The sequence below is a fragment of the Copadichromis virginalis genome, linkage group LG5 (assembly GCF_057382275.1).
Source record: "Copadichromis virginalis isolate Kocher_CV1m ecotype Utaka linkage group LG5, C_Virginalis_male_GT1.1, whole genome shotgun sequence".
NCBI lineage: Eukaryota > Metazoa > Chordata > Actinopteri > Cichliformes > Cichlidae > Copadichromis > Copadichromis virginalis.
In genome coordinates, this window is record NC_140622.1 from 12,187,500 (window position 1) to 12,213,320 (window position 25,821).

The window sequence follows — 25,821 nt, forward strand, 5'->3', positions numbered from 1 at the left end:
TGGCGCTGCATAGCAGACACCAGATGTGTGCTTGAGATGGGTTTTCCTATGCAGAGAGCACTGTACATGACTCACGATCTCTGTAAACTCACATAAACTCAAGAGGCCTCCAAATCAACTACAAACACTTTAAATCTTAAAAGCCTAGTGTTTAAGCCTTTAGGTTAACTTTGAAAATTGTTGAATTAACAAACATGTTTCTTAATTTAAGCCATTTTTCCCATTGGAGCTATACATCCAGCTCCACTGAATATTTAGTGTCTTATAATTACAAGGTTCATAATTTGACATAATTGTTCCTTATTTAATTTACCAAACCTAGTTATTGATTAACTTGATTTTTAATTCGCTCTTATTGTACAATTGCCTTTTTTCAAAGCTACAGAAATATAGCCCACAGCCCAGTGAAAGGGAGACTGAAGCAAATTTTATTGCCACATAATTTTCTTCTGGTTTTTCCCCCTTTTTCATAGGTTACATTTAATTTCAGTTGCTCGAAAGTGGGCACATTTACTAAACCAAACCTTTACTCCCAAAAGTATTGATATAACTTTTTCTATTCCTCATATTTCCAAACTAAATATTTGTTACATTTATTTGAGTGAGGTAACCTTTCATTTTACGTTTAAAAAAATCTTACTTCCTAGGCTGCAGGCTATATACATAGTACTTTACTTATGATTTCCCTTAGCTTAATAACCATCTGCCACTTTCTTACAGTATTTCATCTAAATCGTGTCATATAAAAAGAAATCTGAAATTGAAAGGGCACCTTAACTCAAGTGGGCTGCCCATAGACATACAGTATGCTTGCTTGCAGCCTGTTGCTTTGCTGCCACACAGCGTTTACCTTTCGGTTTGCATTTTCTTGAGCGCTGGAGCCAAAGCGTCATCAACCTGCGACTATGCACTCAAAGGAACAAGCGCCACACTTCTAGCGTTTTCAGCGTTGCGACATTATATCTAGAGTAGAAGGAAATTAGTGGTATGTATATCCCTGTAGGTATGAGAAGGCTTCAGTGACAGTGAAATGTTTAATTATGATTGTTTAAAATTGTCACCAAACATGAAAATTTGTTTGGTTTTTTTTCCAACCCGGGAGGCACAGTGGTTTGTCAAGAGTTGCTTAGCTAATGTTAGCGAGCTCGTTTTTTTTTTCAAACGTATTTATTTTCACACACAGAAAGGTGTCATAATAGTGGCTTATAGGTTGAGCCCTATTTTAAATATCAATCGAAGTTAAATGACCATTTATCCTTTTATTAACGAGCCTGGTAGCGTGATTTAGTTAGCAGTGGCAAGTGATGTAGCTAGCATTTCCTTTAGCTGTCATGCTAAGTTTTGGTTATCCAGATGTGTGACTTCGTTATATCCTCAATAATAATAATAACAACGATAACTTGAGTGCAGTTATATATCGCTTGTAAGAAAAACTAATTTATTGTACTTGAATGGATGTCGTAATGTGTGCTATCCGGTGTTTCACACATGCAGTATTCACTTGTTTTCATCACCTGCTCAGTGGTTCATGGTATTGTTTGATGCACTGACAACTTTTGGCAGTTAGCGTGTTGTTTCATATAAAATCACTGTCTTTCTTTGTTCTCTCAGGGGTGGCTGACGTTAGTGCACTATGAGTTTGTTTGGAACAAGCTCGGGGTTTGGGACTGGAGGGACCGGGGTGTTTGGAAGCACGACTACAGACAGCCACAATCCCATGAAGGTAAAGCGGCCTACAAGAGCACAACATACACTATATGTCCAAAAGTATTGGACCACACCTCTTAATCTTTGAATTGAGGGGTTTAGTGCCATTCCATAGATATAAAATCTAACAGCTAGCCATTACAAACATTTTTGAAAGACTGAGTTGTTATAAAATACTCACTGAATTCAAGTACTGACTTGCAAGGAGTTCATTGACTTCTAGATATTACACGCTTGTGGCTTGCCTCCACCAGTGTGTGAATGTGAGAGTGAGTGAATAGTGGAATTGTACGGCGCTTTGAGGGCCCCGAAAAGCGCTATATAAATGCAATCTATTATTATTATTATTATTATTATTATTATTATTATTATTATTACAGTGGGTAAAAGTAGCCAATGATTTGCTGACCCACTTACTGCAGATGTCTTCTGACATTAACATCAACACAAAAACTGTGCATCAGGAACTTCACAGTATGGTTTCCATAGCTGTCGAGCTAACATCTTTTGGATTAACAACCCAGTCCCTCTCACCCAACATCAATGTTTAAACTCACAAATATTCTTCTGGATGAATGGGCAAAAGCTGCAGTTGCACTCCAAATTTTGTTGAAAGCCTTCACAGAAAAATAGAATGTGTTACAGCTGCCTAGGGGGAACCAACTCCATGTTAATGAATGGGATCTCATCAAAGCTGCTGTAGCTAAAATGTATAGGTGGCCCAATAGTGCTGTCAATATGTTGTATGACATAAACTTTGTTAAATGTTAAAAGGAGTCGTTTAAAACTCTATCCTCATTTTGTCACTGGTCCTCCTCATACTTCTTGTTTTTTTTGTCTTGCCTTATAGGATGTCGAAGTGACTTCACCTCCAGATGACAGCATCAGCTGCCTGGCTTTCAGCCCACCCACCATGCCTGGAAACTTCCTCATTGGAGGATCCTGGGCTAATGATGTGAGTAATTTATTCACTCGTATTTATTGCCTATGGTGGAGTGAGTGAGTAAATGAAAGATTATTACTATAGATTTATTAATACTAATCGCTAAATCATGTTGCTTAGTCCTTATATAATGTGTAATTAGCCTATTTTAAAAAGAGTGACGCATAATGTATGAGCAGGATGTGAAATTCAACATTGTTCAATAAAGGCACTATGCCTAATATACACACTTCAATATTTGTTTATACTGGCCTGAAAAGGCCTAAATAATGGGTATAATGATGGTAGTTACCAACTGTCTCTGTTAAGCTCAGCGTTATGCTTATTTTAAAACTCACTTCTGCAGTTATTTCTAATGTGATGGCCAAACATCAGAGCTCTGAAAATCTAAACTGGGTAGATTTAGACGCGAAAGGTTTCTGTCCTGTAACCTAATAAGAGAGATGTTATTTTTTTTATTGATTAAACCTGTATCTTTTGAGTGTGTTCTGTGTCCTTGTAGCTGCAGTTCCAGCAGTGTAAGAGTAAAGCAGCAGATTAGAATAGACTATGTGCACATTAGCATATGCTACTTCTGGTGCGGAAACTCCTGTGGGGAGCTTTGCTTCCGGTGTCCTATTCGCGCCTTGTTTACGGTCCAAAACAAGTTAAGCAAATGAATGAATCAAGCGGCGATTTACATTTCTATAGATGTCTTGGGCATTTACCCAATATATCTGTAAATGATAGTCATCGACTTGTCGATATTTTTCCCCCGCGCCTCAGAGCAAAACAGAAAAGGGATTCAAATGTTATATTTCTCAGCTGTCCCTCGTTTATTGCGGGTGTTATGTTCTAAAAATAACCAGCGATAGGTGAAATCAAGTAGCCACTTTTATTTTTTGACGGTGCAAAACGTTTCGTGGACATCGTGGACATACAGTACTGCACTTCAGAGTCACACTGCCAGCGATCGATGCAGCGATTCTGTACTGTACAGTAGAGACGTCACGGAGGAGATCGTCTGCAGCGATCAGGACGCAGGACACAATGTGATGTAAAAAAAAAAAAAAAAACAACATGCAAACTTGCACTAAAAAAATCCACGACACAGCGAGGTGAAAGGTGAACCGCGTTATAGCAAGGGACCACTGTAATTTTGAAGGTAAGTCACAACATACCCTTCGTAAATACTAATGTATAGAAACCGTTACCAGCAATCATTCATTTTTTTTCACGGTTTGTTAACATGCTGTGTAGGTGTGTACTTGACTAGCTGATCTCGACATAATGGGGGAAACATCTGGTTTGACTATTCTTCACCTGTAGCTTGAATGCTGAACATTTGCCTGTTTAAATCACAAGACCAGTCACTATACAGAGATGTGCTTCTGAATGTGGACGATGTGTCTTCTGCTGCAGTAATGCAGTTCTGCTTGATCTAAACGTTTTAAACGTCAAAATTGATCATTAGATTTTTTTTTATGACACAACAGTGGTGAGTGTTCCCACCTTCTGCTCTTTGTAACTTAACGCGATCTTTCCGTTTTCGAGTTTTGGACATGATTTTGGAGTACATCTTCGCAGTAGCAATTGACTGCAAAGTAAAGCTACCCGAAATGTACAACCCCACATCCGGTCTCAAACCAGGAAGTTAGCATTTTCTCGTGCACAGGGTCTATTGTCACTTTGTCTTTCACATTCCAGCAGCAATGTGATGCACAGTTTGCACTGCTGTAACTTTACAGCAGGGCTTCATTGTTTAATAGCTCGCACGTATAAAATGTATTCAACCAACAGAGTGTCTATATAACAATTAAAAATGGCTGTAAATAAAAGCATTGGTGAGAACAAAGTACTTCCAGCAGATTTGAAACAAGAATGCTGAACATAACCTGTTCCCAACAAGATTTGTGCTCATCGTAAGGTATCACAGTGATTTAGCCATGTAAAAAGAGAGCCACTTTTAATGACACAAAGTCTGACTTTAAGCTTGACGTAGCACACTTACCCATTAATGCTGCTTCATAGTATATCCCATTTGCTCTCTTCTGCTCTTTCTTTTTCCTCTTTGAGACTTTTATATACATCGTGCATATTTAACTTTTTGAAAATCTTAACAGTGGTTTATCGTCTGACTCTTAGGTCCGATGTTGGGAGGTGCAGGACAATGGACAGACTGTTCCCAAGGCCCAACAGATGCACACAGGTCCAGTGCTGGATGCCTGCTGGAGTGATGTAGGTTTAATGTCTAAAATGTAATCTTTGCAGTAGATGCTGTCTGGTTGTAGAGTAATTTATGATCTGCTTTTCTTTTTTTCTGTCCAGGATGGAAGCAAAGTCTTCACAGCTTCCTGTGACAAGACAGCCAAGATGTGGGATCTCAACAGCAACCAAGCCATCCAGATCGCACAGGTTGGAACAGAAGCCCAGAACAACTGTGTGGACACGACTGAAGCAGAATCCTGTTACAGTTCTCATTATTTCTCTCCATAGCACGATGGCCCAATTAAAGCAATCCACTGGATCAAGGCCCCAAACTACAGCTGTATCATGACTGGCAGTTGGGATAAAACACTGAAGGTAAAAGCAGCATCCATCACAGTAATACACAAACATGCCAAGTAGTTATATACAAACATAATAATAGAATTCCCCTAATCAAAATACAAGTGTCTGTAGTTAATTGCATCATAAGCCATCATTTAAATAAGATAAGATTCCACAAACAGAGTGTGGTCATCCAGTTCAGTCATTTAACATTACTGAGATAAAGCCTAGAAGACCACTTGGTTACATCTGTCTGTGTCAGAATCCACCTTTCATTAAAACCGGCCACTTTGAGCTAATGCAAATTTTATGTGATATTGGGTGTAAACAGAGTTTAAATGTTTCTGTTTTTATCCTGGCTGGCTCAATTTAGCTTTTGGGGGTCACCCTGAAGTGACCCTTTAACCAACCACATGTCTCATTAAGCATATACACACCTGTGGAGTGATTCCAAATAATTGAATTTGCTGAAATTTATTCAAAGACACAGATGTTAAATGTTGTTTGAGAAAATGATTAATTATAAACAACACTTAGAAAAAGCTCTCATTTTTCTATTTGTCTCTTTAGTTCTGGGATACTCGATCTCCCAATCCTATGATGTCACTGCAAATGCCTGAGAGATGCTACTGCGCAGATGTTGTAAGTGGTTTATGAGTATGACAAATTCTGATGCTCACAGAATAGACTGATTATTGATTGACTTTTTTATGTTTAATGTGCCCTGTGTAGGTGTACCCCATGGCAGTGGTTGCCACAGCTGAGAGAGGCCTGATAGTGTACCAACTAGAGAACCAGCCCTCTGAGTTTCGCCGAATAGAATCTCCTCTCAAACATCAGGTGATTTGTCTTTTCCAAATATGTGTATACCTTATGCCTCTCACTTTTGTAATTTTGTACACTGCTAAGATTCATTTTTAATCGGTGCTACATGCATGTCAAGATATTGGCATTACTACTCTTTAACCAACGTGACATCCTTGCAGCACCGCTGTGTGGCCATATTCAAGGACAAGCAGAACAAGCCTACGGGTTTTGCACTGGGAAGCATTGAGGGCCGAGTGGCAATCCACTATATCAATCCTCCAAACCCGTGAGTGACTAATACAATCCACTACTCGAATTCAAGTGTGCACCTTTTCCTTTCTTTCTTTTCTTTATAAAATTATTGTTCTGGTTCTATAATTGAAACTGAAATATGAATCACTGTTCATTCGTTTCAGAGCCAAAGATAACTTCACCTTCAAGTGCCACAGGTCCAATGGAACCAACACAACCACTCCACAGGACATCTATGCAGTAAGTTGGTCTTAATTCTGGGCCAGTGCCGGCATTGTAGATAAATATATTTTGTGAGTTTGAGTCTGTTTGCTCTTAAAGGAGATATCATTTGATGAGACTATCCTAGTTTGTGGACTTTAGTAAAGCGCTTCAGTGTTAAATGAAGCTCTGATTTATTGTAAACATTATTCTTGTTAAAAGAGAAACATGGGATTCATTTTAGTAATGATATACTCTTGGTTAAACCAACTAAGATTTGTGTAAATTGGTGCAGTTTTTATGTTTGCTTTGTTTTCCATTTTGCACAAGTATAGGAGATTAAAATTTGGAATTTGTCTGCATTTCACAGAGTTAAACTTTGTAATTACAACATGCTAGTAAATAGGTGAATTTATTCAATTTATTATAAGTTCAACAGCAGGAGTGAGATCAATACAAAATTTAAAAGATACACTACAACCTGTCTTCATATAGTACAACTAAAATCCTCGCACAGTCCTCCCTTTCCTAATGATCTTAATAAGTAAGGTTTAAAAATGATGATGAAAGAACTGCAGTGTAATTTAAAATATTACATTTCATTATCTGCAATCGTTAGTGTTTTATTTAATGCTTTCTTTAGTCTTAATGTGGCTATGACTGATATCTCCATGCTTTGAGCTTTTAAATACAGTCATTATTATATAATTGCCTAATTATCTGTTGAATAAAGGCACAATTTTCTCTTGTTTTTTTGTTTTGTTTTGGGTTTTTTTTCGGGGGGGGGTCTAATATCTGTGAAATGAATCTCTTTCATTGTTACTTGTGTATAATTGTTCTTCCTATTTTATGTTTTCTCCCACCAGGTGAATGCCATCGCCTTCCATCCTGTCCATGGCACTCTGGCTACCGTGGGCTCAGACGGACGCTTCAGCTTCTGGGACAAAGATGCCCGCACAAAGTTGAAGACCTCAGAGCAGCTCGACCAGCCCATCACAGCTTGCTGCTTCAACCATAATGGCAACATCTTTGCGTATGCTTCCAGTTACGACTGGTCAAAGGTAGGCGCTAATAAATCGTTACAGTTGTTGGATCAGTACTCTAGTTAGCAAAGCTTGCCTTTTCACTCTGACTTCTACTCGTCATCATTCAGGGCCATGAGTACTACAACCCCCAGAAAAAGAACTACATCTTCCTGAGGAACGCCGCTGAGGAGCTGAAGCCTCGGAACAAGAAATGGTGAGAGAAGGGCAGTTAATGTCTATAAACCTGGAGACCGTGGTCACTGGACACGGCTGCCCTGTTTCCTCAGACTCTCACAGGGGCCTTTCAAGGGCATGCATGGATGTGTGAAGTAAGGATACTGATACGATTCAGATCTCAGCATCGTCATGTACTGCTTTAAGTAGCTTGTACAGACCATAAGTTTTGCTGAAGGTTTGCGTGGTTTCTGCTGTGATAATGTATTGAAGCAGCTTTTGCACCTGTACAATCAAAAAAGCACAGGATGAGGCCTGCTGGCTACTTTAGAGCACTGAGTTTGAAAGTCTTTAGACTTTGCAGTGTAATTCTCAGCACAAAAAAATGTATTTAAAGACAGATTTCATTAATTTATTAAATTATTGAGAGATTTATTAAATTATGGGCAGTGAAAAATGTATTTTTATAAATGGATTCATCAAAAGTTTCCATTAACTATGAATTGTAAATGTTGATTTATGCCTGTAGTGATGCATTTCTCTGCTGTATGGTGATGTATTTCTTGACTGTTATGTGCAAAAAGGAGCAAATTTTCAGAAATAAACAAAAAAAGACGAAAAGAAACCTCAGAATGTTCCCTGTCACTGACTGCTCCCTCCTGTCTCCAGATTCATCGTGCCAAGTCACATCTTTTGTGGAGAAATTCAGACGGCCTGCTGCTTTAGTGTGTATACGCTCGAGAAAGACTCCTTCCTTACGACAAACACCTGGACCAATGCCGTTGGGCTGTGTACTGTGCATGGACCAATCAGAAGGGCCTACCCATCCTGGCATTGATGACAGCTGCATGACAGTTGGTCTTAGAGGGAGAGGGCTTTATTTGGCATTCATCTGGATGTTATGGTTAATTTTTTTTTAATATGTCCAGCTTTTTATTTTTTACAGCTCTTCATTTTCTTGCGATTTGCTGTTACCCATGGTTTAGCTTCATTAATGAAACTCGGAAACTGTATAAATAAATATGTGTAAACACTTAGATTTGAACATGTTTATTCCAGCCTGAGGGAGAGCCCAGCTATTTTGCTGTCTCGATTGTTGAGAGTTTGGGGAACTGTACCCTGCATCTAAAAACATCACCTTCAAACATCACCACTGTCTCTAATACTTCAGCTGTTTATTTCTCTGTAGGTGTTGGGAATAATCATAAAGTTAAGATAAACTGAACATCTGGCTCACAGTGTCTCCTCCTCTCTGCCTATGTTAATCCAAGCTAACCAGCAGGTGGAGCATTTTGCCCTGTATGGTTTTAATTCCAGCTGTTACTTATAGAAAAGGCCAGGGAGCTTAAGCAGGACAAATGATATCAAAGTTAAACACTGAGGTTTTTGACTGAGGCACAAAGCTGGAAAAGGGAGGGATTTATCAAGAGGATATGAATGAGGTAGCAAGACGAGCTACAAAGGGCATGCGAGAAAAGTGAAGCAGTTCATAGGGGAGAAGGTGTGAATTAAATACCTTTTTTATTGAGGTCATTAGAGTATCATCTCACTGTCAGCCTGACCCTTGGTACTTAGCATTGGAACTCCAAGGCACTGAGGGCGGGAAGATGTGCTGCTGCAACAGTTCATCGGCTCACCTCGACTTTCATGACGTGATGCTTGTGACACTTCTCTGGGTCCTGGTTCCTCAGCAGTTCACCCGCTGCACCAAACTCTTTTGATTAGCTGAACAGAAAGTCCAAGTCAAATAAAGCGATTAACTGGAACTCCAAGGCAAAATGGCAATTTAAACTTATTGTATGAGGCCTGACCTGTTGCTTTCAGCACTTACAGCTGAAGGCATCACTGGGTCTGTTATTAGCAGTACATAGAGAATGCAACATCTGGCAAGACATTTTTACACTTGCCCCATTAATTTCTCAGTATACTATCAAAAAATACAGCTTAACCAGTCTGTTAACAGAATGCCCAACCATGTAAAGCTATTGGAGTCATGGCATCTGGCTCAAAAGAGTCAAAGACTATATATGGTAATATTATTAGGGGCTATTCCAGCCTTTTGAGATGTAAAAAAGTTTATAGTGATCATGAGACTGAAGCACTTTCTATGTGCTGTAGATGAGTGACTGTTTTATGTCGACTACATGATAAACATGGAAATCAGGAGCTTATCATGACCATGTAAGGCTCCAGAGTTTGTGTATGTGAGCTTAGCTGCTCTTTCAGCGGCCCCTTTTTTTCATGAGCATTGAGAGTTTAATCATTAGCAACTCTTTAACTTTTGCTATCTGCTCAGGCTATAGCTGCTACCTCACGATTCCAAAGTCAAACGAGAGTAAAATAAGCACTATTTTAAGCTCTGGGTTAGGTGTTTTAGGAAAGAAGCTGAATCCTTTACTTCCTCGTTACAGAACCATGTCTGCCACATGGTTCCGCGCTTTTTGCCGTAGTGTGCGGCTTTTTCTTTGTGTTTGTAAAAGACAAAAGCAGGTGCAGCACAGCGCCGGGAAAGGATGAAGGGGGAAACTAGCAGGAGTGAGCGCTGCCAAGGCCGGCACCTAGGCTGTAAGCCGATTGGCTGGCAGCGGAAGGGGGCGTGGCCCGGGTAACTGCACTATAAATGATCCCAGCGGTTCCTCTCAGCAGCGAAGCAGCAGGCATCCTCGACGCGAGTTCACGCGGACTGAGTCGTGGATATCATCAGGTTGCTGCAACTTTGAAAAAAACATAAAAAAGAGTTGGAGAAGCTCGAGTGAAACATAGCGAGACTGGGCTTGGTTTCTCTGATGCTGGGACTCTGTTAGCTCTAAGTCTTCCGCGTGCCAAGTACTGGTCTCCGGCTGATCCAATGCTTCTTCATCAGTATATGAACGGAGCCCTGGACGTCATGCATCCCACAGCGCTTCAGAAAGACACTACTTTTACCAAGATCTTTGTCGGCGGGCTGCCGTACCACACAAACGATGCCTCACTTAGAAAATACTTTGAGGCCTTTGGGGACATTGATGAGGCTGTGGTGATAACGGACCGACAGACCGGCAAATCCCGAGGATACGGCTTCGTAAGTAGAAGCAAAACTTTCACTATCATCCGCTCGCTTTCACGACATTTAGCGCAATCAAACCGTATCATCTATCAGCTAAATTCTGTTTGTGTCTACATAACAGCGATCTTTTTGTTTGCTGCTGTGTCTCTCTCTCTTTGAGTTTTGTGACTCCGCATAATACAGCATTCAGTCATTCAAATACATGTCAAATGCACCCCCACCACAACCCCTAACACACACACACACGCGCGCGCACACACACTGAGGCTTAACCGCACAATTGCGCAGCAGCATCTCCGTTTTTGCCTGGCTGGCTGTTATTTTAGCTTAATGAGGATGACACAAGTTGATGGATAACTAAGAAGATTATAATTCAACATATGTCTGATGTTACCCCCCCAAACCCACCCAATCAAGTCTCCCCCACCTCATTCACTCCTAAACAGCCTCGGCTTATGGCTCTTGGAAGTGTGTGTGTGTGTGTGTGTGTGTGTGTGTGTGTGTGTGTGTGTGTTCTTGCTGGCTTTATATGGTTATTTTGGAGCAGTGGGGAGGCTTACTTTGTACACCCTGCCCTCCATTGTCAAGGACCGGAGCACATGATTTACATCACATCTTGGCTGCTGAGAGAAATTCCAGCATCAGTAAATTTGGCTTTATCCCATTCCCCACATGTATGTTAAGTTTCCCTTTGATCGCATCATTCTGCAAGCTGAACTTGTTGACTTGTGCTTAAACCTGCTGTTTATGAGGTCATCGCATTGTGTTGATTGGAACTGTGTTTGGCCATAGTTGATTTACGCTGTGTTAGTGAGAAGTGTCAAAGAACCCCTGCAAAGCCCAGTGTAAAACTACATTAAGAGGTGAGTTGTCTTGTTCTCGCAAGACAAAGACCTGCACTCTTTCTGACACAAAGAACAGAAGCGCATAAGAAATGCAAATATTTACTAGAACTTGGAAAGCTGCATCAGCCCAAATAACGACCTCTCGGGCCAAAGAAGGAATGGAAAACGGTTATGTGTTCATGTTTACCTCTAACGGCACAATTGTAAGACAATTGCTCTCTTGTGTTTACACATCAGCCTTCTAACTGAGAAGAAAGCCCGTCCTGTGAGTCTAGCTGGTATCGAGCGGCTTCGCGAGGAGGCTGGTGTTTCAGGTTAGACAGGCTCAGGGTGATATGGGTGCTGCCGAGGATGATACACAGTGGCACGATGAGCACTTTATGCTGAGTTACATTTTTTTTTTTGTGTGTGTGTGTGTGTGGCATGAGGCAACCTGCTCACTCTATTTTTCTGAGGGTTTCAGTTGGAGCAGAGGTAGCTGGCAGCAGGGCAGGGGAGTTGCCCAAAGCTGAGTACACCTCTTTTCTTTTTTTTCTTTTTTCCTAAACACACTTCAGAGGTGGATTAGTAGAACCCCCCCACAGCAAGGCTCTTCAGTGTAAACACGGCCTCGTTCCTTCCTGTGTGTTCACAACACAGGCCCTGAGTGGGCTTTGTTCCAGATCCTTCCACGATGAAGAGGCTTTTTTTTTTTTTTTTTTTTTTTTTTAAATGGTCCACTTAAACAATGCAATCTGTGGCCTACATTCGCTGCTCGTTTCTCACACAGAGGTGACTCGGTGTTGGCAGAACATGGCAATCAAAACAGAAGGCCTCAACTAATGCCAGGAAGGGGTGGACTAATACCAATCTCCTTATTTTGGCCCTAATTGGATAAGCTCCTTGTTGCTCTCCCCAGATCCATATTTCAGCAGCTCTGCCCATGGCCGTGTGGCAGCTGAGTGGCCGGCTACTGCTGTTGTGGGCAGTTTTCAAAGATTATCATTGTGCTTTGTTTGTAGTTTCCCCTTCTTGAGAGAAACGGGATCATAACAGAAGAAAGCCTGTAGGGGTGGGGGGGCTTTCGTGAAGACCAAAACCTGTTTTGTTTTTTAATTTTTAAAGCGCGTTTTGGTTTTGTTTTGATTTGTCAGACCAAAGCCCTGAAGCTATTTGTAACATGATGCCTTTTTTCCCTCCGACTGTGCCACCAGGTGACTATGACAGATCGAGGAGCAGCAGAGAGGGCCTGCAAGGATCCCAACCCCATCATTGATGGCAGGAAGGCCAACGTCAACCTGGCTTACCTGGGTGCCAAGCCTCGTAGTTTACAGACCGGTAAGATGAGGTTTATTTGGTTTAAAATGGAGCACTGTAACAAAAAATAATTTCCCCCAGGGATCAATAAAGTATTCTGATTCTGATTTCAAGACTTGTTGCAAGAAAACAAAAGTTATCAGTATCCATAAAACTGAAAGCGGGTGTGAGGTTCAAACTCCCATCAGAACTACAGATTGCTTGACAGAATGAGGTCACCATCATCAAAAGATTATTTAATACTTGTTTGAGTTCTTGGGAAGGCCTAGACGTCATCTTTACAAACTGATTAGCTAAAATACACCCCACCCCCATGAGGGCTAAAAACTATAATTAACTGTGCAACATGTGTTCTTAGCTTGCCACTATTTATGGGCCGAACGACACCCAGTTTCCCAAGTGCATACATGTTGGTACTGTTGCTCGCCACACATTTGAAATTGTTGTTCTGTGGCAGGATCGAAACAGGCGCTGCCTCTGTCTCCCCATGCCCTCTGTGTATTGTTCTCTAGCCCTCCTCTGTAAATGCAGATGTGTGTCTGACAGCCAGCCTCCTCTCTTGCAGGCATATCCATCGGAGTGCAGCCCATCCACCCAGCGCTCATCCAGAGGCAGTATGGGTAAGTGAGAGGGAGTGGGCGCTCGCTTAGCTCTGTTCGCTCGCATCACGCTCTGCGCAACGCCGCTAGGCTACCATTTCTTTGACAAACAGGGCCTCTGGGAAGCACACGTCAGTTTCTGTGTCCACATGCAACTCCACAAGTAGCCTATTAGCATATTTGAGTTTTGTAGGGCCGGGAGATGATTCGCATATCTGTGGTAATAGAAGTGCATTCCAGAGGTGAATGTGTGACTCACTTGTTAACTTCTGGCAGGAGCCTGTTGACTCGTGTACCTGCCTGACCGGGCTCTGTCACTGAGAAGACTTTCTCCAAGTGGCTTTGTTGTAGAAACAGCCTGGATAGCGTCTAGGAGCCACGGTCTGCTGGGCAGCTAATGAGCATTTCGCTAGAGTAATGACACCCCCCCGCCCCCGCCCCTCTACTACTCTAACCGACAGCTCTCAGATATCATCCTTAAAGCTACACCACTGCAAAACACTCAGCTGTCTGGAGGAAAATGCAAGAAACACAGGGACAGGTTTTGAAATAAATTGCTTATATATTAGAAAAAACAGTTCTTCCATGCTTTAGTCTTAAAAAGATGCAAAATTTTAAGCCCATCATTAACTAGCCTGATGCTTAGTTTTTTATTGTTAGGACTTTGTGGTGGTTTGAGAGTGATTTATCACAACTGTGTATGTGGTTTTGTTTTTGTTTGGGGGTTCTTTTTTTTTTTTCTTTTTTTTTATTGTTTTTGTTTGTTTGTTTTACTTTGGATGTGCGTATTTTACTGGGTTTTATATGACCATTAACTACATATTTATGCTTTTAGATTTTGCTTTGTGGCTTTGGTTGGAGTTTGCTTCAGTTGTGATTGAACTCTTCTATAAAAAGGAACAAGAGCAACCATGACTTAGTAAAAAGCAGTGTGGATTGATATAGAAAAGTAATTTGTAAGTTGCTGCCCTATAAGGTATATGTGAGCTTCATGGAAATCCCAGGACAGTCCACAGGGACGATGACAAAGTAGGAAATATATTAGTGGTTATTGAGAACAGTGAAGCCGAAAGACTTAAGACTCTTATGAGGACTACTTATGAGCCATACAGCGTTCTGAAAGATATCACAAATTCTAAATTATAGGATTCCCATGGGGGGGGGGGGTGTCCTTTCATGTTCCAAGACCTTAAGAAGGCACAGAAAAGTCCCATGTCCACAGTCCTACTGCACAAAGCATGGATGGTACCAGACCCTGAGAGTTTGCCATATGCAGTGCCGGTTTGAGGCATGCATCTGACAGGTGCTGGTTCATGTTACAGTCTTGATACCCCCCTTAATTTCCCATGAACGCCACCCCAGAGACGTGGAAAGGCACACAGAGCACCTGTCCTCCTGAGTTTCTTCTGCATGGCACCCAGACTTCCCTAAGCTGCAGAGTGTACAAGTGGCTTTTCTTTCAGCCCCCCCCCCCCCCCCCCCCCCCCCCCCACACACTTGACAACATATGGCACGAGGAGGACATGATCTGAAGTAGGATTTTTATACAGTACTCAGAGCGTCTCAGTGGCGGTGGTGTGCCGGCTACGGCTTGCTGCTCTGGATGTGTGTGTATAGCTGTGGTCAGCAGATGTGGAGGAGTGTGAAGCCCTGAGGGGGCCACTGAGGCCAGGGACATTGTTTTGATGGCGAGGAGATGAGTTGTCAATATGCTTGCTTCTCGTGCATCACACAATTTATATGTATATTCTTTTGCATTCTTTTTTTTTTTTTTTTTTTAACTTTCATTTCTCCCCTTACAGTGTTGCAACTGCCGGGGTGTCAAAAGGAGATATTGAAAACTGACACCTCTGTGAGACTGAGACGGGGTAAAAAGCGAATGAGGGGGAAGGGTATGGGAACCCTGGTGTTGTAGGCTTAATGCTTTAATGAGACTGTGCCTCCCTTGGAAACGCACCTCTACAGGTGTCAAACAAAACACGTTTGTTTTTTTGTTTTTTTTCGTCTGTCTGACTTCAAAGAACAACAGGTTCCTTTTAACAAAGAGTGGAGGCCCTCTTCAAGGTGCTGTAAATGGGTTGTTAATTTCTCGCCCTATCCAGTCCTGTCTGTTTCCCCACTCTGTGTTATGGTGAGTCACGCACTGAAACTTCACTTGTTATCATGTAGAAATATTTAGCTGCTCAGTGTGTGACGCGAGCGCAGGATTTTTCCCATCACATCGTTATGCAGCCTTCATTAATGACAGCGAGTTCAGCTGCTTATATTAGTAATGTTTACGGGCATCAAATGGTTTCTTGTAAGCTTGTCTCTCTGGTCTCTCAGCCTGCCATTCTCAGAGTGTCACTATGTGAGGTGCACACAGACTGGCTGTCAGCACAAAACCAGCTGACGGCCAGTCTGATAATCTTCGGGCCGTCATCAACATTCCCCCCACCACTTGGCATCTGTGGCCTCGTCCCCAACTTGCCTCGGTACCATCTTTTTTTTTTTTTTTTTTTTTTTTCCCCCGCTCTCACTGTATGTCTATCCGTTCCTCTTCAGACACAAAAGATCTAATTCAGGACTTCTTTGTCTCTCATTTTTGTATTTCTCTTCACCTACACAAGGTCACTTGCCTGAGGCCAAAATCTGCCTCAGAACATGCGAACTCATTATGCACAAGGCGAGTGAAAGGGCATACATATGCCCCGCAGCATTAATGTATGGCTATCTTTGAAAGCTGTGTGCAGAGTGAATGTCTCTCTGTAGAATGCGCTCACGGGTGGGGGTTGCCCTCATTTGCTTATGCCTACTTGTTAAAAGCCACTGTTTTGTTTTGTGCTCAGACCACTGGCACTAGAACTCATTTCCCCTTCACTTGCCAGATGACTCATTTGTTGTTTGAATACAATACAAGTTTTATGGAGTTTGAATTTTCCATTTGAGATGATACCTGAAAAATGCTTCTCCCCCCCCTTTCTTTCTTCCCTGCATCTATTTAACCACACAATAGGACGTTAATGTTACTGCTGACAATAATCACTCTTATGCCATGGTTGCTTCCTGCTGCCAGCTGACCAGTGTGCCAGCAGAGGATGAGAGGATGCCCACAGTACTCGGACTAGTCCCGAGAAGGGATATGGCAGAAAATATCTACCCACCCACCCGCCCCTCCTTCCTCCCTCAGCCAGCCTCTCTCCAAGGTGCCAGTGATGGCTTGAGAGTGAAGTGCCGTGTGCTGTGATGGACTGGAGTGCCTTTTTGTCTTTACCCTTCTGTGTGATATGAAGTGAAGAGGTTATCCTGATTTGTACTGTGACTCTTTCCCTATTATGGCATGGTTTGGGGTTTGCAGTGGCAACGGGTGTGTGTGTTGGCGGGTGAATAAATGGGGAGGGCAGAAATATTAGACAGGTGTGTGTGTGTGTGTGTGTGTGTGTGTGTGTGAATGAGTGTATTGAGACTATGATGAAATCCCTATCCTGCATGCTTAAGTTTTTGTGTTTGTTTTTGGTTGCTTGATAGCTGTGTTTTAATACTAACCTTCATCTAATGCACTGAATCTGTGTGAGAGGGGAAAACGATAAGACTGAAACTTGAAAACAGTCCATGAGAGGAAGATTTTATTCAGCACTGAGATGTGGTTGAAGAGTGCAAGTCAATGTGACATTTTGTTGTTGCTATCTTGCCTTTGTCTGCGGATCCCCCCCCCCCCCCCAAACCCCCGCCCGCCCCACCCTGCCCACCACACGACTGCAGGATCCGGGGTCAAGGCTCTCTCAATAGTCAGTTATATCACCATGTATATGAAAGAGGGGGGCTCTTTTGCTTGCTGCCATCACTAATCCCTTTATACAACAAACTCCAAAGATGTGCTTCAAATCCTGAGTAAAAATAGACTAATCTAAAACCCTCTCCACTCCCATTTCTTTTGTGGATAAAGTGGCAAAGCAAAGACTGTACAGTCCCCAGACCCCACAGCTCTAATCAGCTACATCTGAGAGTCTGCCCATGTGGCCTGGCAGAGCCTCGCACCCAACCCTGATGAGCTCCCCTGCCACCATAATCCCCCTCCCCTCCCCAGCTAACATGTTCACCTGTTGTAGTGAGATTTTCAAACTAAGCCAGAACAAGAGAAACTGCAACTTCTGCCGTGTGTGTGTGTGTGTGTGTGTGTGTGTGTGTGTGTGTGTGTCTGTCTAGTAAGTGAAGTGCAGCAGCTGTTAAAACACTCTGCTGATGCCTGAGCTTGAAAACCTGCCAGTAACGGCTGACTCTATCATTCACCCCCTCCCTCCCCCGTCCTTCCAGGAGGGCCTATCCAACAGGTTCTGTAGCTTTTACTAACTGACACTGACGGAGGGTTGAGTCTGCCTCCCTCACCTCTTTTGTGTGATTATCCTTAATAACAGTGGATTTCTGTGGGAGTTCTCAAAGTTCTGGACACTAGAGTGTATATTTCTAACATGCTCGCCCTCTGGTCGCAGTGTAAACAATGGAGCCAGGTGTTGGATTTCTCTTGTAGTAGTTGTTTTAGTCCTCTGGTCTAACGCCCCCCCCCCCCCTTGTGTCTGTGTGCAGGTTGGCCCAGCCTTACATCTACCCGCAAGCATATGTGCAGCCCAGCCTGGTGCTGCCCACTCAGGTTTCTACTTCTGTCAGCACCAGCCCGTACCTGGACTACAGCGCAGCCTACACCCAGTACGCCCAGGCTGCCTTTGAGCAGCAGTACCCGTACGCCGCCTCCCCGGCTGGCTTCTTGGGCTACAGCTACACCGCCAGCCCCACAGCCACTGTTGGGCCTTCCACCGCCACCACAGCCCCACCTACCGTACATCCCACTCTCCCTTCTGCCACTGGCACTGGTGCAGCGTTCCTGCATTACGCCCCACAGCAGCACATCCAGCCAGACCGTATGCAATGAGCAGGTTGAGGAGCAGAGGAAGGGGTGCAGGAGGAGGAGATGGAGGTGGAGTGGTTGCAAGCCTTTGGACAGAGGATATTGAAAAATGCCCTACGGGGTGATCCTGCTGTTGCCAGAAGTAGCTTTCAGGAAAAAAGGGTGGGACTATTGCACTATATGATCAGGATGAGCTTTTGGCTCATTGGTTAAAGGGTAAAAGTAGTGGGAGGACTAAGGTTCAGGTTGAGAAGCTGAGCAGTATATGTGGCTGCTTCCGAGAGCTTCCAGAAGCTGACACTTCTTCTTTTTTCTTTTTTCTTTTTTTCTTTCTTTTTTAATTATTATTATTATTATTATTTTTATCCTTCTTTATTAATGTCCTTGTCCATGTTTTATTTCTATGCTATTATTATCAATGTTCGCATGTTTCTCTGCTCAATCAGTGGAAGTTGTATATGTCCATGGTACATGTTGATGTTTTGAGAGCTGTCGGGGACATGTTAAACCCCTGTTACCTCCAGATTCCCGTGGATCTGGGGTGGATATGAAGGGCAATGCTGCTTTAGGACACTGGGGGAACAGTCAGAGATGAGGGTGTACCCGGTGCTATACACAGTAAGGCAGAGCACTGCCCCATGAACAAACCTCCAGTGTTCAGCACCACACAGGAGGGACAACAAGAGAGTTCACCTCAAGAGGTAACAGAAAGTTTCAGTATAAGACTGTCGGAGCTCCATTGTCCCAAGATGATGTCAGGACTACACACTTATTTTATTTGAAGAGGCCTTAATTTAAAAACAATAACAACTCCCTCTTTGAAACTTAAGTGCCCCTCCCACACCAGAGAACCAAGTGCAGAGAGTTCCTTGAAACTGACCTGACTGTTTCCAGCAGTCACATTTATCTGACTTGGGTCTTGATAATTTCAGATGGATGTAGATAATCACAAGCAGTATGTGGCCGTACGGGGACCAGGAGCTTTGTATATCGATGTTTAAAGGTAGCTGACACTGAGCTCAAACACCAGTGTTGTTTCTTCTTTTGTCACTGAGATTGTCAAACTGTTGCTCTCAAAAAGGACATTCATGTACAGCATTTTAATGTTGTCTGTCATTAAGTACATTTACAATATTTATATGTAGGTATTTATAAGAGGTACTAAGTTAAAATAGCTTTTTTTTTTTTTGTTTCGTTATGGCACTTAAGTCATTTAACTTGCAGAGACACAGCTGCACCCCGTCAGTGGATTTGACAGCTGGCTCATTGATGCCCATTCATATTTTCTGGAAATGTTCTATTATTTTTTTATTTTTTTCTCCAATAAGAATGTCTTTTACAGTTCCTTCAAAGAAGCCATACCAAAAAATAAAATAATTTGTACTTAAATATGCCTCCTGTTGTCTTCTGTCTTTATTATTAATGTGAAGTGTCAACGATGAAAACCAAAGAGCAAATTTATGTCATTGCATTTGTAACAAAATACACATCCTGCTGTGTGTGTGTGTGTGTGTGTGTGTGTGTGTGTGTGTGTGTGGCAATGAGTGCTGTCAGGTCTTGCATATGAGTGTTGGGGGTGGGGGAGAGCAGGAGGCCCAGACTTTTATCAAGCAACAACAACACCTTCTCAGCAGAGCTGGGTGTTCCCTTAGACCGTGCACTTTGCTTTCGTTCCCTTGCTGAGGCTTTAGTATGAAACTTAAATAAAAGGTGTTTGTCAGAAAGTGCTCTGAGGCCCATTATGCTGAGCTGCAAGTAACTTTTTTTTTTTTTTTTTTTTTCTCCTGTCTCTGCTAAACAAGGCTGCCTAGCACTGTCTCCCAGCAGCATTTTTTTCCCCCTGTTTGTGCTTACATCAGCTTCTTTAGGGGATATGTCACTTCTAAAACCCCGCTAAGCCCGGGAAAACGAAACGCAGGCAGGGTTGTAAGAAACAAAAACACATCATTTTGTTCTCAACCTCAATTTTATCCATGCAACAATGATTTACAATATCATCCTGAGTTCAAGGGATGTTTTTATTTTTTTTTAGGTGCTATTGTTTTTCATTGAAATCCATTCACACCTTATTCATGCTAGAGTTACACTTGGACATGTTTACCTTCAAGTTGTTTTGTATGAGTTTTATTGCATGTAATTATTTGCATACTTCTCTCTCGTGCCTAGGCTTTCTTTTCAAAAGCTACACCAAGTTTCTTTTAAATAATGCAGTGTAGTGTCATTCTTCCACCTTCTAGTAGATTAATGAATACAAAACAACTGTAACTGTATTAGGCTGACTGAGGCTGTAAAGAACTGCTAAAATGACTTAACGATGCTAACTCAGCACTGTTAAAATTTAACCCAAGCAAGAATCACAGAGCCACACAAAGTAGTGCAGTCTCTGTACCAAAACGGCCTTCAAGGCCACTCTAACCTAAAAGGGAATTAATCCCTACAGACATCTGTGTTAAAATACCCAACAGCATTAAAATCCATGTTTAACCTGTTATAAAAAAGTGTTGGTCTTTTCATAACACCTGTATAATGGCTCAATGAAGCATGGCTGCTTTGATTGACAGGTGTGCTGATAATGCTGTAGCCGGTCACTGCTAGGCCTCAGCTTTGGTGGTGCAGCCTGTTCAAGAAGCTTCAGTTTTGATTAGTAGGTGTAGTATTTTATTAGCATCGATTAGCAGGTATGGAGTGGGTTGCATGCATACAGTTCATAGATGCAGTTTGCTGAGCACTTACCTAGCATGTCACCCTCGCATCTAAATATGGTAAATTATTATAAAGCCAAAACTTGAATGAGGAAGGTTTAAAATGCAGAAATCATGGGTAACATTTAAGTGGTTACATCTATCACTTTTTAAAATATGGTTAAAAAGCAGGATTTTTTTCCTATGGTCCCAGCTTATGAGCCAAGCTTGCTAGCATTAGCTGATAACTTAGCACTCCACTGTAGTGTCCAAACATATGGTCACATATGGCTCTAAAACACAACAAAAAAAATCAAAGATGGTAATGGTCACAAAGCGGTGGTGGTGACATCATAATAACCATTTCCATCTTGCTATTCTACACTTTGTGTTTTAACCGTATTCATCACCTTATCTTTGCAAGTTAGCATAATAGCATTTCAGTTAGCACCAGAGGATGAGCATTTTGTTTTTCACAACACTGGAGCAAGGGTGCTGTCAGGGACTAGAACATATTTCCCCCACACTGGCTCCCTGTTATATCCAGAATCAAATTTAAAATCCTTCTCATGCAAAGTCTTGAATAATCAGGACCTATTTTGCCTTAAATACCTCATATTAGCGCTTAGACTGCTGGGGGCTTCCTTATCACTCACCTCTTTTTACTTTCTATGTGTTTATACACCACTTTGCATTTAATCATTACTCCACAGTATGTATTTTGTTCCTCCCGTCATCCTCAACGGCAGATGTCCGCCCCTCCCTGAGCCTGGTTCTGCCGGAGGTTTCTTCCTGATAAAAGACAGTTTTTCCTTCCCACTCTCACCAAATGCTTGCTCATGTGGGGTCATCTGATTGTTGGGGTTTTTCTCCCTATTATCCTCGGGTCTTTACCTTATAATATAAAGCATCTTGAAGCAACTGTTAGTGTAATTTGGTGCTTTATGAAAGAATTAAATTGAATTGATGATAGCAAAATAAGTTTGTGTTCAGGAATTGTGTTAAGGATCAAAATGTACCGACAGAGTAAGAAGCCATGCAATGTGTTTAGGACACACTGCAGACGATTCCAACACACAGAACAAGTTGCAGTTTTTATAGCTGCAACATGTCAGAGATTTTTAAACACTTGTGTTGAGCAGAATTATTATATCTGCTGTTGCTGTGTTTACTGGTTGCGACTGTAGTGAGGCAGCTCTGGTCCCACTCGTTTCTCTTTACTTCACTTTGTCACTATTAATCTTTCACTATCTCACCCAGTCCTTCTGTGTTTGTGAACTCGCTCACACATTTGTTTACTCAACTTTTCTGCTTGTCATTTGTACTCCCCCCCCCCCCCCTTTCCTAACACCTCCCCATCTACCTCACTTCAGTGCTAGCAGTTCTGTTTCTCCTCACGTGCCGTTTTCCCCTTTTTTTGTCGCCCCTGTTTTCTCTCTCTGCCTTTCTCCTCGTCTGTTCTCATCCTTGCTTATCTTTTTCTCCTGGTCACATTCTTCTTTTGAATTACATGGCAGAAACAGAGCCTGGTGTCAGCTTGACGAACGAGGTCACGGAGGTCCAGCAGACCTCGTTATGCTGAGTCACCACGAGGCCTCTCTGTCTGTCTCTCGGCCTGTCTCTCTTTCACATGCACATACAAAATAAAAGGTTCAGTCAAATCTCGCTCTCCACTTGCTTCTCACTCTGCTGTGCCACTCTGACGTCAAGTGATTCCTCAGAAGAGTCATGAAAACAGTCCTATCTTATCATACCCCAGCTCAACTTTAATCACAAACTGCTCGCATCACCATGACTCTCAAATTAGACGCCCATATGAAAAAAAAGAACCTTTCTATAATTCAAGTCCTATGTGTGTATAGAATAAAATATCAATGGAAGGTGTAACAGCATGATTACTTGCACCTTATTAAAGAAAGGTAAGTGTTGTATTTTATTTAGAAACTATATGACAAGTGTGAGAATCAGGCAGCCCTGATTTGAAAGTTAATCTTTCATAGAGAGTCATAAATTACCCATTTTATGTGCGTGTTATTTAATATTTGGTGTATACTGTCTATAGAGCCTCCTGTGCCTGTGATGCTCGTCAGGGCGCAGCCCCGATGGGCCCATCTGGGCCTGGGGAGTGTTGGTGCAGTGGCGTCTGATAGGCTTCAGCTACTATATTTACCCTGCCTCTCATAAGAAAATACCAGACCCAAGAAACCCATCACATGTTCTCTCCTGTGGCCTTTTCCCACATCAACAACACATTGAGATAACATGGACAGGTCTGGAGAGAGTCAGGTTTAAATTAGAAGCAGAGACAGTCAGTAGGTCAGTGAGGGGTGGGGGACGAGTGATCGGTATTAAAGCATTAAAAGGCCAATCAACAGAACAGATGACTTAAACGGGAGAAGTGGAAAAACATCTCTGGACACTAACTTGTTTAAACAGGGTGTACTGACATTGTTTGTGTTGCACCCAAAATGAGAGACAGTCTAACTGTAACCAAGGGGAACAGAAGCTCATGACAACAGAATCCGATTGAGTGGATGAAGAATCTCCAGTTGGGACACCCGTGCTGTGCTTTAGCCGTACTTGAAGGTGACATTGTCAGAGCACAGTGCATAAAGGATCGCTTATCTCAGTAATGTGCTGGAGGTTGTTTTGCTTTTTAACCCAGTTTGCAATAGAAGAAGTGTGAAAGAAAACAACATGTATGATGCATGAAAACAAAAGAAACAGAAACCAGGAAATGAGAACTAAAAGCATTTCAACTGATTGAAAACTTGCCAGTAACCTCAAATTGTTCAAATAATTAAGGAAGCATTCAGCCTGCTGAACCTGTAAGACTGCACAGATAGCAGAGGTTTAAAGCAAAAGACTTCTATCTTCTAGATATAACAACGTTTTCTTCGAACTTTAAAAAGAATATTTGGAACTATAGCTGAACAGCAGTCAGTGTTATACATACATATTGTAACTAAATCCCAAGTTGAGAAGAATCAGCGATCTGAGGTTTACATAAGCTTGGAAATAGCGTTCATACTCTATTTCACTGTGCTTAAGTGATGATACCTGGATAGTGTAAGGTGGTGGGAAGTATGGTAATCTTTGAAAGTCAACAGTGTTTCTGGAAAGTGACTTGGAAAGTGTGCACACGGGGGCCGTGGTGTCTGTGGCTGATAAAGGCTGAGACATTTGTGGCTCAGTGTGAGTTTTCAGGGCTCTGGCAGAAAGTAGTGCTTATCCAACTGCAGGCCTGCGTCCTATCAGCTGCTTTTGGACGGCTGTACACGCCACTCTCACACCTGCTGATTCTTCTGGCACTTCCACAGAGGTCGGTGATAACGAGATGAGCCACACGAGATGGCCTTATGCAGGAGTCAAGCTTGTGCTGAAACTTCTTAAAGTCAAACAGGAGTAAATGATGAGGCAGAAAAAAACATACAGCTGGAAACAGCATGGTCCCCCATTGAAGGGAATTGATTACATTCATGTCATAGTGCTGTGCTGTGCAATCGTGAACATGTGGATTGCAGTTTATTACCCTGCATGCATGTGTGTGTGTGTGTGTGTGTGTGTGTGTGTGTGTGTGTCTCCTCCTAGTAGTTGTTGCCCTCACTCGTGCTGTCTTCCCTCAGTTCTCAGGCCTGTAATGTGATCTGAGTGTGTCTTACTCAAGAAAGGGCCAAGGGGATACCCATCACAGCCGATCTGCAATCACAAGCTCAGGCACCCCCCCACTCTGCTCTCCCCCTCAACAACAACCACCCCCTGCCCACCCTCAACACATCTCACAACGCGAAGCAAGGGGCTGAGGCGCCACAGACGCTTCCAGCCTCACATCCCGTGTCCATTTCACACCACGCCAAACCACCAGTCTATAGAAGCGCTGGCATGCACACTCAGGGAAATGTTTTCACTCCCACTGAATGAGGAGCATGCTTTGCAGAGAGTGCCTGTTTGTTCTGTGCCTTTCTGCATGTGAGCACCTAATGTAGCATGGGTAACACCCTTCACGGGGTGAGAGAGAGAGAGAGAGAGAGAGAGAGAGAGACAGCAGCGGAGCCGAGCGCCAGAAGACAAGAGAGGAGGTGAACGGGCAAGAAATACTTAAAGTGCTGTGATGGTAATGCGGTAACAAGGTCCGGTCATCACGCCGCAAAATAACTACTTGTTTACTGCATATGTGTGTGCATATATGTATGTGTTTGTAACATGTTTAGCCCCCAGACGGGTAGGGCTGGCGGGGGGAGTGGAGGTGTTGGTTGTGTGCCATATTTCCTTATCTCTGGTCAACATGCTTGTGCTAAGGGAGCAGCGCCTCCACCTCGATCTCAAACCCAGCCTGCCACTGTTGGAGGGCAGAAAAGGGAAGGGAGAGTAAGAAAGAGAAGGGGGTTGAGGTTCTCTACAGCAGGAGCAGCAAATAAAGAGAGAGACAGACAGAGAGAGAGGCCCAGCACCTGACAGCTACTGACAGCTGAGCTTCCTCTCTCAGTGGGGCTTTCGTGACCACAAACTGACACACTCTCTCCCTCTCTCTCGCACACACACACACACAAAACACAATGATCGATCCACTTTAGCTTTAGACTGTCAGACTGTGCTTCTGACTGTGTGGCAGAAGCACACACACTATATGTGTGTGTGTGTGTGTGTAGAGGAGGAGCTCTTATATAACAAGTGTGTGACTGTATGAATGCAATGTTTTTGTGTGCTTGCCTTTCTGCGTATCAGCTCAGACGGTCCCTATGTCTGTAGGTTTAAAGTGTGTCCACCAGTGTCTTCCTGTGTGGTAACAGGCCACAAGAGGCAGGAAGCAACAGGTGTAAAAGAGGAATTAAGA

At 42.7% G+C, this 25,821-nt stretch overlaps 2 protein-coding genes across 3 annotated transcripts; both read left to right on the plus strand.

The window, feature by feature from the left end:
- The first annotated feature begins 893 nt into the window (after positions 1–893).
- rae1 (ribonucleic acid export 1) lies at positions 894–8,371 on the plus strand. Of its 2 annotated transcripts, XM_085455953.1 has the most exons (13): positions 894–985; positions 1,612–1,723; positions 2,558–2,662; positions 4,775–4,867; positions 4,958–5,044; positions 5,126–5,212; positions 5,750–5,821; positions 5,912–6,019; positions 6,166–6,272; positions 6,403–6,478; positions 7,306–7,500; positions 7,593–7,678; positions 8,308–8,371. In XM_085455953.1, coding segments are annotated over exons 2-13 (1,107 nt in total). In that variant the 5' UTR covers positions 894–985; positions 1,612–1,633; the 3' UTR covers positions 8,309–8,371. The 2 variants fall into 2 exon arrangements, with proteins under 2 accessions (XP_085312079.1, XP_085312078.1); XM_085455952.1 differs by lacking the exon at positions 8,308–8,371 and having other exon boundaries at positions 7,593–7,682.
- Positions 8,372–10,231: 1,860 nt separating this feature from the next.
- LOC146709002 (RNA-binding protein 38-like) lies at positions 10,232–19,695 on the plus strand. Its single transcript, XM_085455954.1, has 4 exons — positions 10,232–10,699; positions 12,723–12,846; positions 13,391–13,445; positions 17,988–19,695. The coding sequence occupies exons 1-4, from the start codon at positions 10,487–10,489 to the stop codon at positions 18,328–18,330; spliced, it is 735 nt and encodes a 244-aa protein (XP_085312080.1). The 5' UTR covers positions 10,232–10,486; the 3' UTR covers positions 18,331–19,695.
- Positions 19,696–25,821: the final 6,126 nt, after the last annotated feature.

What these genes read in the sequence shown, in the direction of transcription:
- rae1 (XM_085455952.1), top strand. Translation starts at nt 1,634, where the DNA reads ATGAGTTTGTTTGGAACAAGCTCGGGGTTTGGGACTGGAGGGACCGGG. An exon ending in TATATCAATCCTCCAAACCC is followed by an intron (nt 6,273 to 6,402) that starts GTGAGTGACTAA and finishes CATTCGTTTCAG; the next exon opens with AGCCAAAGATAACTTCACCT. An exon ending in CTCCACAGGACATCTATGCA is followed by an intron (nt 6,479 to 7,305) that starts GTAAGTTGGTCT and finishes TTCTCCCACCAG; the next exon opens with GTGAATGCCATCGCCTTCCA.
- LOC146709002 (XM_085455954.1), top strand. Translation starts at nt 10,487, where the DNA reads ATGCTTCTTCATCAGTATATGAACGGAGCCCTGGACGTCATGCATCCC. An exon ending in GCCTCGTAGTTTACAGACCG is followed by an intron (nt 12,847 to 13,390) that starts GTAAGATGAGGT and finishes CCTCTCTTGCAG; the next exon opens with GCATATCCATCGGAGTGCAG. An exon ending in CTCATCCAGAGGCAGTATGG is followed by an intron (nt 13,446 to 17,987) that starts GTAAGTGAGAGG and finishes GTCTGTGTGCAG; the next exon opens with GTTGGCCCAGCCTTACATCT.